Raw genomic sequence first — 14081 nt, forward strand, 5'->3', positions numbered from 1 at the left:
AAACTTGGCCTGCTGACAGCTGTTTGACCGTGTCCTGGTTAGCTCGGGTAATGGATTCACACAGTGTGTCTGCTGCAGGGGCTTGGCACATACCTCGGGCTCTTCCATGGAACTTCTCTCTCTTACATATGCAACCACACATACTTGCTGTGTCTTTCCCAGCGACCCACGTATTCACCTCTGCACCCAAGTGTGTAGGTGGGTGTTTATGCATATATAGGCATCGCAGTGGATAAGAAACAGAAAATAAAGCCATGTGCAAAACACAGCAGCTACACCAAAATGCATTCTTTGAGTTTAGTGGACAAACTAATAATCTTATGAAAAGGCTTCCCAACTTTAGGTTTTCAATAAGGAGTGACTGAGAACATGTTTCTTCCTGCAAAGACTGGGTGACTGAGGTGGTGGCCTTTGCTCTGCACTCCAATATGTCTGTAGCATTTTTATTCCTGAATAAATCAGACTTCCGTAAAAGACTAGCTGAGCAAGAAAGGTTTTCTTATTCTGAAGTGACGTATTACACAAATATTTTTCTAGACTTAAGTGTCTTTATGGTGTAAAACATTTACTGCTTTAAGATACTTATTTTGCTGTCTGTTTTAATCATATCTTTTGAAACAGTCTCAATAGATTTTTCTATTCGTAACATTATGACACTTGATAAGATGATTGATAATGAAATGTTGAGAGCCCTACCATGTGATCATTTATTTTTAAATACACATTTGTACTAGCCAATGCTTAAATTTCTTTCAGGAATACATAAGAGATGCAAAACATAAAGCTTGAGTCTGATCAAATCTGATGCCTCTGGAAGTAAAGTGCCACAGTACTGTGGTCTTAAGATAACAAATTCTGACTGAAACTGGAACTTTGCAGTGATAAATATTATGTAAAAAATTATAGTCCATCTTTGGTGCAAAATAAATAAAAAAAAAAAGACATACAGCTGTGGTGCAGGCAAACTAAAACATGTTTGACGATGATATCTTTCTCTCCCTGTGCAGGTGCCTGTGTCAGTGGCCATGATGACTCCCCAGGTGATCACCCCTCAGCAAATGCAGCAGATTCTCCAGCAGCAAGTGTTGTCTCCACAGCAGCTTCAAGCACTTCTCCAGCAGCAGCAAGCAGTTATGTTGCAGCAGGTAATGTGGGTTACCTGCTTTGGACCATTAGCACGGGGCATTCACTCAAGTGTCAGATTTTATGGGTCTTATTTTGTGATATTTCATCACTCATTACACCAAAAAGAATGAAAATAAATGTGAAGCTTCTCAGTCTTTAATTTTTTTGTTTTAATTGCAGAAGTGTGAAATTGTGATTTTGAAGCATTATTCTATTAAAAACAGCAGCAGCAGTGGCAGATGCATTACAAATACTGAACAAATTGGTATTTAAATTTTCAAGTGCTTAGGCACATTTTAATTGTAGACTTGCCAAAGGAAGTGCAAACAGAGTTGTAGATAATTGTTGCTTTAAAATTCATAACACTGTAGTGCTCCCTTTAGTCACATAAATGGTATGCGGTTATGAAATTTGAACTTAACAGATTGTTTCATCATGGGAAAAAGTGGTGGTTTTGTTTTTGTTTTGTTTGTTTTTGTTTGTTTGTTTGTTTGTTTGTTTTTTGTTTTGGTTTTTGTTTTATTTTTTTTTAATTTTGTTTGGTTTTACATCAAAAAAATTAACCCCAAATAAGACTAAGAAGGCAAAGGAGATTGCTCTTTCCTTAGCACGAAATCTGGCAGCTAAGAACTTGTGAACTGGTTACTCCTACAATAAATATAGCATCAATGATCAGTACCTCCATGTAATGCAGACTGGATTTTTGATTGGGTGCTTAATTGTCATACAGAAAACAATGTGTCTGTTTGTCGCAGTCATAGCTCACTCATTGCATGTTTAAATAGTCCTGTATCCAGTACCATGATCATTACAGGCAATTCACCTTCAGTTGTGAATCCAGCATCCTGCTAAAGAGATTGACAGATTAATTACTTTTTTTCCCCTAAGAAGCAGACAGTTTAGTTTGGCCTTAGTGACTTGTAGGTTTCTTGCAAGTGGATGAGTACAGCTTCTGATTTGTTATATAGGACGTATGAGGAACTTAGGTGTAGTTATTTGAGGAGTTAATTTGGCTCTTGCATTCCCTTTAGAATACAGATTTTCTATACCCTTCTGTTTAGGATATTTTGGAATCTGCATTGGAAAATTTCAGAACCGCCTTGGAAAAAAATGTATGTAGATCTGCCTCTTCAAATCACATTTTTTGTTATGAGGTGATTCTTAATGGCTACGCTACCATATGCCAATCTAGAAGAGTTTAGGAGATTTATAATACTTGAAACTTTTGCCTTTATTTATTAAAGTCAAAATGGTTTATTCAGCAACAACTACAAGAGTTTTACAAGAAACAGCAAGAGCAGTTACATCTTCAGCTTTTGCAGCAGCAGCAACAGCAGCAGCAACAACAACAACAGCAGCAGCAACAGCAACAACAGCAGCAGCAGCAACAGCAACAACAGAAGCAGCAGCAGCAAACACAGCAGCAGCAGCATCCAGGAAAGCAAGCAAAAGAGGTAGGAGCAAAGACACTTGCTGATGCATACTAGTCTGAGCTGTCAGAAGCTTGGAAAAGACAAGACTGGTTTAGATTTTTTCTTGTAGCAAGAATGCAGCTATCAAAGATTTGTTCCTATGTTTTCACTGGGCTTAATAGCAGTGCTGGTATAATTCTCTTGCTCCCCTTTCTGAGACACAGGATTTGAGCAGTCTGGTGCTGCTGTCGTCTAATGTTCGCTAATGAATCCGAGTGTGCAAAGAACAAGCTGTGTGGTGGACACTGTACTGATTATCTTGTATTCACAGGCAATCTGTGCTGGGGAAAGAGCCTTACTTTTCTCAGAAAGCATGCAAATGTAGTCCATGGCTGAAAAAGAGCAATTGAGCACAGATTTCAAAGTCACAGGCCCCTGATTAATGAACTGCTACTGTAGGTTTGGAGTGGCGAGTAGAAAGTTACAGTTTGATGTGCTCATAAATCAACCTGACAATCGGGCTTCTCAGGCCTAGCTCGCACTTGTCAGCAAACTGCATCAAATATAAACATAATACAAACAAAACATGTTGAAGTAGTTAAATTGATCAGCAGGTATCCTAGACGTTGTCTTCAAGCTGCCCATTATGCAAACGTGGAGGAAGCAGTTGTGACCTCCTGAGGCTTTGTTTCTGTTTGGATTTGTGAATAGAATTTCAGACAGCCATCAACTACGGAATAGAAATCGCTCCCGTATTTCTCCGGAGGCTCTGGGCAATCCACATGACTTGCTCCATTATGCAGTCTGTTTTCCAGTGAGCGCATCAGAAGTTTCTCTTTTCCCCAAACTAGAAAGGAAAGGTCTTCCACAGCAGCTTGTCTTTCTCTGAAGTGTGACTGCCTTCTCATACCCTCCTGAGTCTTTGCAGACTTCAGTTCGTCTTGAAATGCCTCACGAAATTGGAACTTATACTTTTGCTCCATAATAGGGCACACTGTTGCCCTGAATGCAATGCTCTTTTTAATATATTCCAACAAGAGAAGAGAGAGAGCTAACAGGCCAGTGAAATGAAGGCTACATCCCAGTATACTAATAGATCACTGGAGACCACGTTCATGGGCCACTGCAGACCAAACTTAGTCAATTGGAAAAACAAGAGTGCCTTCAAATCACAGGCTGCTCTAAATAGTTACACTTTTAGCATAGATAAATTTGTTATCATCTGCCATGAACTAGGCATTTTTTTTGTTTGAAACAGCTGTTATATACTTTCTCTTGACCCTTTTTTCTAGCGTGTCATTAAGTGTATCTTGCCATTTTCCCATAACACCTAATAGCTTGAATGAATATAATAGAAAATTTAAAATGCTTTCACTGCCTTAGTATTCTACAAATAGCATCATTATTTAACAACTGGGATTAAAGGGAAGGAAGTTGATTTTACATTTTGGTTTTCTAGTCTTTACTGCACACTTTACTTTCTGCTGTATTTGCTTTTTTTTTTCCCTTTCTCTTCATAGCAGCAGCAGCAACAGCAGTTGGCAGCCCAGCAGCTTGTCTTCCAGCAGCAGCTCCTCCAGATGCAACAACTTCAGCAGCAGCAGCATCTGAAGCGTCAGGGACTCATTTCCATCCCACCTGGCCAGTCTGCTCTTCCTGTCCAGTCTCTGCCACAAGGTATTCAAGTAATATATGATTTGAGTCACTTCTAATTTACAACTTTTTTAACCATTTCATTTGCATCTAAGCAGATGCCACTTTCCATTATGACACTTAAACATACTTTATGAATAGAACTGTTACTCATGTTACCTAATTTTCTGGAGGCTGATAAATTCTACAGCATACTCCTATAGAAAAAAACCCAGCTTTTTCATGTTTTTTCTTAGATATAAGATGCATATTTCCTAGCCTTATGTGCTGAAAACAGTTCCTGTTAGGAACACTATTCAAGCAGCATTGCTTTTCTCTGAGGAATTACTGAAACCTGATTTAGTGGAAATGTTATCATTTTGTTTAATATAAGTGAGCAGATATAAAATATGTCAGTGATATTAAAGCCATTCCAAAACTCACTTTTTTTTTCTTCTAAAAAAAGAAAGTGTTTGGCATTGAAAAACACTTTTAATCTTCAATATATGACATGAATTTGGTGAGAAACTTTAGCATTCATTTTATTTAGTATTCCTTTGTACTAAGTACGTTAAGTATGACAACAAGTTTCAAAGGAGGTTATTCCAATATTATTGAAGTATGACTGACAAATAACAGTAAAGGTTATCTGGAAAAAAAATATTTCCCTTTGTCACTTTCATCAAGATTTCTCAGTGCTTAAAATGAGCTCAAACTGTACTTCACACAAATACATTCATGGTTGAAAGAAAATAGAGCACTCATTTTTGAAAAGCAAATAAGTTGGAGCTAAGTCCCGCTTATATTTTAAGGTAAGGCCAAATACTTCCCATCTTAAGGACTCAGTCTATAACCTATGAGGTATGTCTTTATGTTCATGTTACTATAGATAGTTGAGCTAAAAGTCTGTCATGAAAATTACACAATACTCTGACACTCCAGTCCTGCAACGAGCATTGTTTAGACTGTATTCATGACAAGTAACATTGCATTTAATTGGTCTTTATGTATGTATCTGGTTCCGCCACCAGATAACTATTATGAAATTGAAGCTTCAGAAATCAGATGAACAAAAGAGGAGTACAGAGTATATAGACTACAGTGTAGATATTAAAAAACAAACAAACAAACAAACAAACAAACAAACAAAAAAAAAAACCAAACTCAAACCCACAGATAAAGGCCTGAGAAGGACTTACTACTGAAAACCTCAGTCCCTGGAAAGCAGAGTTTCCAAATAAATGTGTAAATTACATACATTGTGTTGAGTGGAACAGCTACAACACAAGCATATCTAAAGTCATAAAAATTAAAACAACAAAAGAAGAGCCCTAAGTAAGCTATCACATTAAATACTATTATTTGAGAATAGCATTGGAGAAGCAAGATGATTCCTGAATTTGGATGTGAGACTGGTAATGCTGTTTTGTTTTTTTTTTGTACAAAGTAACATTGGTCCAGAATGGAAGAAAGCAATTGAAACCCTCAGAACAGCTTTACCTTCTGCAGCCCCCTCTTGTGCCATCTGTTGCAAGAGGAATTCCTCAGGTTTTCTCTCACATTAAGCAATCCCCATAGATTTCTCTCATCACTCCTACCCAATTGCATTGATATTCATTAGTTTAATGCAACACTCGTTCATCCACTTGTCGTAGAAAAACATTGAAAAAATACCTTTTGAAGTACATTTTTAGGAGAACTAATAAACAGTTCTTTTTAAGAAATGTCTTCTGCTCAATTAAGCATAACTGAAGTCATGGCAAAAAAGATTGATACTAAAGAAATTTAAAAATATAAAAAATTTACAGTTAAAATATATCTGAATTGTTCTTTTTAAAATAAATTAAGCTTGTTTGCTTATGCCCTGGTATTTTTTAACTATAATGAATTCCAGTTCAAGTATTTAATTCTTCCATTTTTCTCTCTTAGTTGCAGTATCTGCTGTGTTTGTAGGTTTCCTTTAGATGCACAAATTAATGTATAGGACATTGATTTTTCATAGCCCTGATATGGATGTGCAAACTTAAAAAACATGAGGTGGCTTCCCCTGGAAAACCTTTCTGTGTCTCCAGAAAGGCCACTTACTCTATGCCAGGCAAGGTGAAGGTAGAGTGATGAGGGTAGAAGTCTTCCCAGCAACATGCTAAAATGAAGAGACAACTAAATGCAGAGTTGTGACCAGCTCAGAGTTCTTTCTGTGGGCTTCTCTTACAGCACTTTGTGTCTTTCGTAGGAAGGTACAGCACCCCGTCCAGTATAACAGTGTAATGAAGATAAATAGGCTTCAGATCTGTTGAGATTCTCTCATAAATTTACACACCTAGATACATCCAAACATATCCAATATCTACAAATCCAGATAATACTAAATTTAACATAGATGTCCCTGCACTGAGGTTTGCATAGAAGTAAGAGGATCAAACTTCATTTGTTTTTTCTCATAAAATTAACTAAATTTTATGGCCAGCATTTTCTGTGGCAGTATTAAATTAAACCTTCAGCATTTACTTAAGGTAATACACTCTGAATGTGGTAGAAGGATGTTTTTCTCCTCCCACTCTGCTGCAGGATGTATAGTATGGTTACAGGAGGATTTACATATGTGTAACACGAATATTTTTGTGTGCATCTGTTTAGGTTGTTGAGTTACATGGAGGGCTAGAAGAATGAGAGAAACACGGGGGGGTGAATGTTTATAAGTTACTGGTTGTAAAGAGTCCCATAAACCAAAAATTATTGGTAGCAAAAAGAAAATGGGGTTTGCATTTGTTAATATGAAAGGACATAACTTCCAAGTATAGCTATGAGGTTTGCATATATAAATATAATGATTTGCTCCAAGTGTAGTTCCTTTAAAGGACAGGAACGTTGACCATGTTTTCTTGATGGTCAAGTATAATATATAAGAGACAAAAGGTGTTTTAGCATTTATTCTGTGACAAGACTTTCACCATGCCATATCTGGAGCTAGTGGCTCACTCTGAATTACTTCCATGTGATGCTGTGTTGATGCTAGCTAAATGCAAAGGACTCTAAATGATACCAATTTAAAAAAAAAAAAAAAAGGAAAACACCCAAACAGCAGCCACATTTAACCCCCAAGCCCTAAGTTTTGATCAGGCCGTGTAGGAAAATTGAGCACAGGTGCATGGATGGGTTTTATAAGTGGTAGTTTTATTAAGCATTTATTCAAATATAAAAACAGAGTAGATAGTGATGAAAAGAATTACAAAACTAACCTCAAAATCCTCAGATTCTTGGTGTTAGTAAACTGCATGGCAAATCAGTATTTGCTCTGTTCATTATATTACTTAATTTTTATCCCGCTCTGGATCCTCTTCCTGATCCTTTCTCCTTTAATGTAGTGTGGACAGGATGTTTTGATGGTTATCACAACCTGTGAAACTTTAAAATTTACCCTACTTTTACTTCCAAACCAAAATATCTGTCAGCCATTTTACAGGTCTTTTGTAAAATGAGAGTTGGACTTTTTCAGACACAGAAACGACAAAATTGCCATAATTTACAATTAATTACAAATCCGCTTATTAACTTTGTACTTTTAAAGTGCCTGCCCTTAATCCTTTTATCCTAAAAGGCAGCCTTTCAGAGTGTTCTGAAGGAGTGATAAAATTAACCAGCCTGAGCCCAGAGATGAATTTCTTCTTTCTGATTTAAAAAAAAATATATAGATGAGCAGCTCAGCCTGGAGACAGCTCTGACTGTAGCTTCAAGCAGAGGAAGGCGCTGCCCAGCAGTTGCCCAGAGGGGCAGGAGACCCTTCCCATGGGAAGGGCCCTTGCTCCAGCCACTCCCAGCCTTCACTTGCTCACCCAGCTGGTGGGGAGGCTCTTACTCAGCTCCCACGGGGCCCCAAGTTTGGTGTTCTCTGATGAAAATTTTCTCCCTACAAGACACAACAATATGTTTACCCTCTGATTATCCAAACAGATGGGCTTTATTCTTAGGTTTTGGTGGGTTTTTTTTCAGTACAAAATTAGTTTATTTTGTTCAACAGCAGGAGGAGGGGAAGACTTTGAAGTAAATAATGTACTCTGTATATCATGCCACCTAAATGAATACATTACTTTTCATTTTGATTTGTGATTACATTTGCGGGTAACTATTATTTACCACGCTAAAATGGGTTATTTGCAATGTTGCTGAACTGCTCATGAACATGGCAGTAATTACCTACCTTCATTAAACAATTACAACTAGTATTACCATCACCCCCGTTACCCATCTCTCTAATGCAGCAAATTAGAACCTGGCTTCTTTGCTTACTTCCTTAAAACCTAGCTTTTTGCTTTATTATTACAATATAAACTCCAGTGTTAAAACTTACATTCCAATCAACTCTTTCTCACTTTGTCATTAACTGAGTTTGCCAACAGTGTTAGTACCTAAGGTAGAGAAACAGGACAGAAAATAATAGTCTAAAAACAAGCTCCTTTCATAATTTTAAAAAAATGAATACCTTCCAACTAAGTTGTTTCCACACTACCTTCAGAAATTATTTCTGTAAATCACTACTAGCCTATTTTTAATAGCTTTGTGCACTTCATGGTGAGACAGCTATTGAGAAGTATTAAGGACTTAGTGTGTTTTTTTCATAATTTTTTATTAAATCCGTTTTAGTAGTCTGAGTTCCTGTGTCTTCAAAGTAAAACATTATCTAATAAGCAGATTTGCCAAGCACTGAAAAAACAATCTTTACATTTTTCTAATACGTCTTGTTTACCAAACAAAACTATCCTCAGTGAAAAGTTCTGTATGAACAGATAGATTTTAATCCTTTTCTGAAGGACAATAAATTTTAGCTCTTTTATAAAATAAAAAGAGCAAAATTTAATTTAGGCAATGTCAGCTTTTTGAATGTTTTGCACTCCAGCAGATCTGTATACAGCGAGCATGTCTTTCCTAATTCCACTTGTGAAGATGAGATACAGAAAACAATTAGATTTTAGGATACCTCTGGCCCAAACCATATCAGGCTAAAAAAAAATGGCCGTTAAACCATATCTTTCACAAGATGCTCCCTGGATATTGTTTTCCACATTTAATTCAGTGTTCTTCGGAACAGAGATGTCAAAAGGCTGTCAGTGGCAGGTGTAATGTATTTGTGATGAACTCTTCACCTTTCAAAATCTGAATTTCCTATCTTAGCTGCATGTTCAGTGGCAAGATAAGAGAATGTTCATAGCTTTTCTGTTGCCTGTGTTTGGAGTGTCTTTACTTCAGGCAGAGGCATATTGTAATGGAAGTTTCTGTGACTGTGCAAAGTACTCGGCTCAAGCCAGATGACCCTAACGTAGATGTATGAATGCATTCTACAGTCCATTGCTATTTGTGGCTGTGGATAGATCCTGGAAACTACCAGTCTCCATGCTACAAGTGGAGTAAAGAGCAAATCTTAGCTCTATCTACCAAGGTCTGGTGGCTAGACTCCAGAATAGTACTGTGCATATAGCAGAGAAGTTTGACAAGAGACTGGTGAGACAGAGTCTCCTTTTTCTCCTAGCCAGACCTTCCAATTCGTTTTCCACAGGAGCCTAAGCAGTCACCAGTGTCTAGGTCTGCACTGTAGTGATTTTGGTTTTCCAAATAGTCCCTTCGGTTTTGCCTCTTCGGACACATTTTTAAATGGAACTGTTTTCGTAAATATTAAATAGGACTAATGAATAGGTAGGTGTCATAAATTAAAGCCAGATGCATTCTGCTCGAATGTTAAACCTGTTGTGATCTCACTGATGTAATTTTTGTTTTCTGATTTCTCTCACTCCAGCCTTTTTCCCCTACACCCGCTCTTCTTAAGTGTTTAAAGAGAATATAAATGATTGTGTCCTTAGTGTAATACATTTTTCTGTTTTCTCTTACATGTTTGATTAAGAGGAATTCTAAAACCTGAGTTAACTGTGGATGCATTGAGCTATGTTTCCATGTTCAAGAAATGGATTAAGGAGACCACAAAAATCTTGTCCAGAAGTATATTTAGGGTTGGGTTTTTTCCTTTTCAAGAAGCAGTTCCAAGTTCTTCATAGCTTTCACTCTTTGATCCTTAGGCAGTGTTTTCGGAAGGAGTATAATATTATTAAAATTTGTGATTTCTAACTGACTGTTTATAACACAAGAGAAGACAGTTAGATTACCTGGATTCTGACAGAAGAAAAATGACTTTATGCTTTACTACATGTTGATTGTGCTGGAAAAACAGCATCAGCTTTATTGTTGGCATTAATCCACTAATAACACTGAGCTCATTATATGAAACTCTTTTATTTTGTTATATTAGTGGGGCTCTCTTTCATTTTATAGCTGGCTTAAGTCCTGCTGAGATTCAGCAGTTATGGAAAGAAGTGACTGGAGTTCACAGTATGGAAGACAATGGCATTAAACATGGAGGGCTAGACCTCACTACTAACAATTCCTCCTCTACTACCTCCTCCACCACTTCCAAAGCATCACCACCAATAACTCATCATTCCATAGTGAATGGACAGTCTTCAGTTCTAAATGCAAGGCGAGACAGGTAATTCTGACAAGATTTCAACTATGCTTATCATTTGACGTGAAGCTGTTGTTTAACATCATGTCACATTACTGCTAATCACAAAATAACATTTAATACAGGTTAATTAAGAGATCGTGGTGACCTGATTTTTCAGAATTGTTTATCAATAGGGCATCATTTTCAATAACAGTGTCTAATTTTGCAGACACAATGACAATTACCTGCCTGTGGTTATACAGCACATGAACTTAACAGTAATTTTGGTAAAAATTAGAAAGCCCAGAAAAGTGTACTGGTTTAGAGGTTACATGCACCTTTGTGGGCACGTCTGTAGGCGTGTAGTTTTATTCATATTTGAGTTAACACAACTGGCAATCAAGCCCTTACAGTTAAATTGCACTGCTGGTTTCATAGAAAATGTACATATATGTTAGTTGTTAAAGCTGTAATTCAGTGCAAATATTCTATGTAAAAGTGCTTTAAAAATTAGTACATTGAAGCGGTTCTTGTATTGTTTGTCTCTCATGAAGAAAATCACTGAGTTTTCCGTCTTACGTGCACAACAGTAAGGTAGTTGACAGATTTCATACAAATTTTCACTGGCATCACTGTCTCACAGTGGGATTCAACTATATGGATGTAAGTTTAAATCATTTTTCAGATACATTGAGAGATATTCTTCACTGTTGCTTATTTTCAAGTAATGGATTAAATACATACAAGAGTACATAACACCATAGTTAATACATTAGTATTTTCAGATGTAGATTATCTCAATATAAGTTGAAATTTAATTTGTATCTACATAACTTAAATCATAAATAATTGCGTTTTCCAATGAATATTCAATTTAATTATTTTAATATGCAGAATGCAAGACTATGACTTAAATGTTTCTGGTCCTCATGTGACTGAGAACATTTTTCTGTCGTTATTCCATGTTATTTAAAAACTGCTACTTCTCTGAATACCTTTGTAGTAGTGCTTTTAGTTAATACTGCTTTTGTGATTATATCGCAGAGAATGGTTCTTCATTTCAGGATGTGTAGCTGACACCCACCTCCATGGGGCAGTCCCCTGAATTTCTTTGATAACTACATGAATGAAACTATCCCAGAGGTTCAAAAAAAAAAAGACACAGAATACAGCTGGCTTTTTTTATGAAGCCAAGTAGCTAATGGAAGCAACACTTCTGCACAAAAGTATTTATTAATGGGGGCAACTTTATTTTTTACAGATTTAAGCAGAAAATTCAACTGTTTTGTAGAAACATTCACAATATTCATGAATTCTGACTGTCTTCAAAATTTCTTCTCAGAATTGATCACTTCTAAGTATATTTTTTATTTATAGGTAAATGTTACACCAAGGTCATATGGCAGAATTAGCATACGGTATTATACAGTCATCTTATTTTTTCATCCTTTATTAACAGTCATCTTTGGCTCTATTTCTTCTCTAATTGGAACATCATCTAGCCTTGGCAGTTGAACTATTCAATAGAACGATTAAATTTTTCTGACTGCTCTGAGCTAAATTGACCTGTTTTGACCTGTTTGTCACTGATCGTAACCTGGCAGGCGCTAGCAGCCTCCAACGATTATGGCTTTTGAGATGAATCTGATGCCTTATTCTCTTGCTACAGCTCGTCACATGAGGAGACTGGGGCCTCCCATACTCTCTATGGTCATGGAGTTTGCAAATGGCCTGGCTGTGAAAGCATTTGTGAAGACTTTGGACAATTTTTAAAGTAGGTGGATTTTGATTCATTGGTAGAGGCTTGTTTAAGGCCAGGGAACGAGAAAGATGGCAAACAAAGTTTAACTGTAAATCGTGTCAGAGATTTTTTTTGTGCATTCCAAGCAACTGGATAATTGAGGCTATCTGCAGAGGGTCAAATGGTTATATTTTCTTTCACGTTGAACACTTTGCAGGTCCTTCAATAGCACAGTGTTTAATCCTCTCATTATCATTTACTGAAATGGAGCCTCAGAAAATTTTAAGAGATGCTTTAGATTGTGTATTGGATAGTCGGGGTATGAGAAGGCACATTTTACATTTTGACATTTTGTGTATGGTGGGAGTTAATGTGTATAGTAAAAAACAAAAAGCACAAAGGACTAAGAGTGACCATTTAATTCTCACCTGATAATTTATTTTTGCGTTTACTCTTCTATGTGCACAAGATACATAGAAAAAAAACACTGTGAACAGGTAGGTTTGCATCTCTCAGGTCTAGTGTCAAAAGTTCTTGCTTCCAGCATTTAGTTTTGCCAGCTATTGTCTAAATCATAGCATTTAGACAATAAGTGACACAGCTTTTGCTTTTCACCTGCAGGTTCAAGATACAATAGGTTTTGTTCCTTTATTTTTTTCAAGTAGTTACCAGTATTTCTCTGTTTGTTTGAATTTTCAACAACAGCACCGATTTTCTACCTATGTACATTATGGACTGGTCTTTGTCAGAAGAGCTGTACTCATTTTGGCATGCAATAGATCTTAATGGAAAGCTACAGATAGGCTTATATAGATGAGTAACTTCAGGGGCTGAGACTCTTATGTTGTCATGGTGCAGCTAACAGGGTGAATGAACTGTTTCATGCTTCATCAACAATTAAGTTAATTAGCTCATTTGAAATTGCACTGCTTTGTTGCCAGGATGTTGGCAGAAACATCAAAAAGATGTGTTTACGAATGGTAGACGACAGGGTATATAACAGAAACACCTTAACAGCAGACCACAAGTACTCAGTATTGCAATAACTTTTAAAATAGAATTATAGCAATACTTTTCATAAAGTATTTGCAATGCTTCCTCCATCTTTCACACTGTCTTTCAGTTTTAAATGAAGTAACTTAGACTGCCTTGCAAATCTTAGGTAGGTATCATTCCTGATGAATTTTTGTTTATCAGTGCACTAAATGGAATGTCAAAATAATGGCTTATTAATGAAGAAAATGGTGTAGGATTTAAAGGCACCTGATTTACATAAGTTTATATTAAAAGGAAAATGAAATTTCTAATTCAGCCTTGTGTTCCAAGTATTACTAAGAGTAAGAATTTAAATTCATTTAACTTCAGCATTCTCCATTTCAAGAAAAACTACATATTCTAAATACTTCCATCCGTCTAGGCTATAGTGATGCTAATTCTGTGGGCAGACTTTGCACATCCATTATGTCAGGTCTCTTGTTATAATCCATGATCACTAAAACCATTTTGATTAAGGCAGTGTAGTGCTAGGTTTACAGATGCTCTTGCTTTCCTGAATCAAATAACCCTGGAAAATGTGAATGCAACATAGAACATCTTGATAATTCTGGTGCAGAGTCACTCAGGGTTGACAGCAGTGTCATGGCTTTTGTCCTATACACCAGCAAAAAAATGTCTGAGAATA

General features: G+C 36.5%; 1 protein-coding gene across 4 annotated transcripts in view; it reads left to right on the forward strand.

Moving 5' to 3' along the window:
• Nucleotides 1-1007: 1007 nt before the first annotated feature.
• Nucleotides 1008-14081, forward strand: part of FOXP2 (forkhead box P2) — a 63772-nt gene continuing 50698 nt past the window's right edge. For 2 of the 4 annotated variants that reach the window (XM_008939517.1, XM_008939518.1), the window contains exons 1-7: nucleotides 1014-1145; nucleotides 2388-2443; nucleotides 2546-2579; nucleotides 4067-4214; nucleotides 9282-9288; nucleotides 10498-10701; nucleotides 12329-12433. In XM_008939517.1, the coding sequence (XP_008937765.1) occupies nucleotides 1026-1145; nucleotides 2388-2443; nucleotides 2546-2579; nucleotides 4067-4214; nucleotides 9282-9288; nucleotides 10498-10701; nucleotides 12329-12433 (674 nt within the window). In that variant the 5' untranslated portion in view covers nucleotides 1014-1025. Of the gene's footprint in view, nucleotides 1146-2387; nucleotides 2444-2545; nucleotides 2580-4057; nucleotides 4215-9281; nucleotides 9289-10497; nucleotides 10702-12328; nucleotides 12434-14081 lie in introns of all 4 variants that reach the window. The other 2 variants (XM_008939515.1, XM_008939516.1) reach the window with 2 other exon arrangements.

Source organism: Merops nubicus, unplaced genomic scaffold, assembly GCF_000691845.1.
Source record: "Merops nubicus isolate BGI_N331 unplaced genomic scaffold, ASM69184v1 scaffold4064, whole genome shotgun sequence".
Taxonomy (NCBI): Eukaryota; Metazoa; Chordata; class Aves; order Coraciiformes; family Meropidae; genus Merops; species Merops nubicus.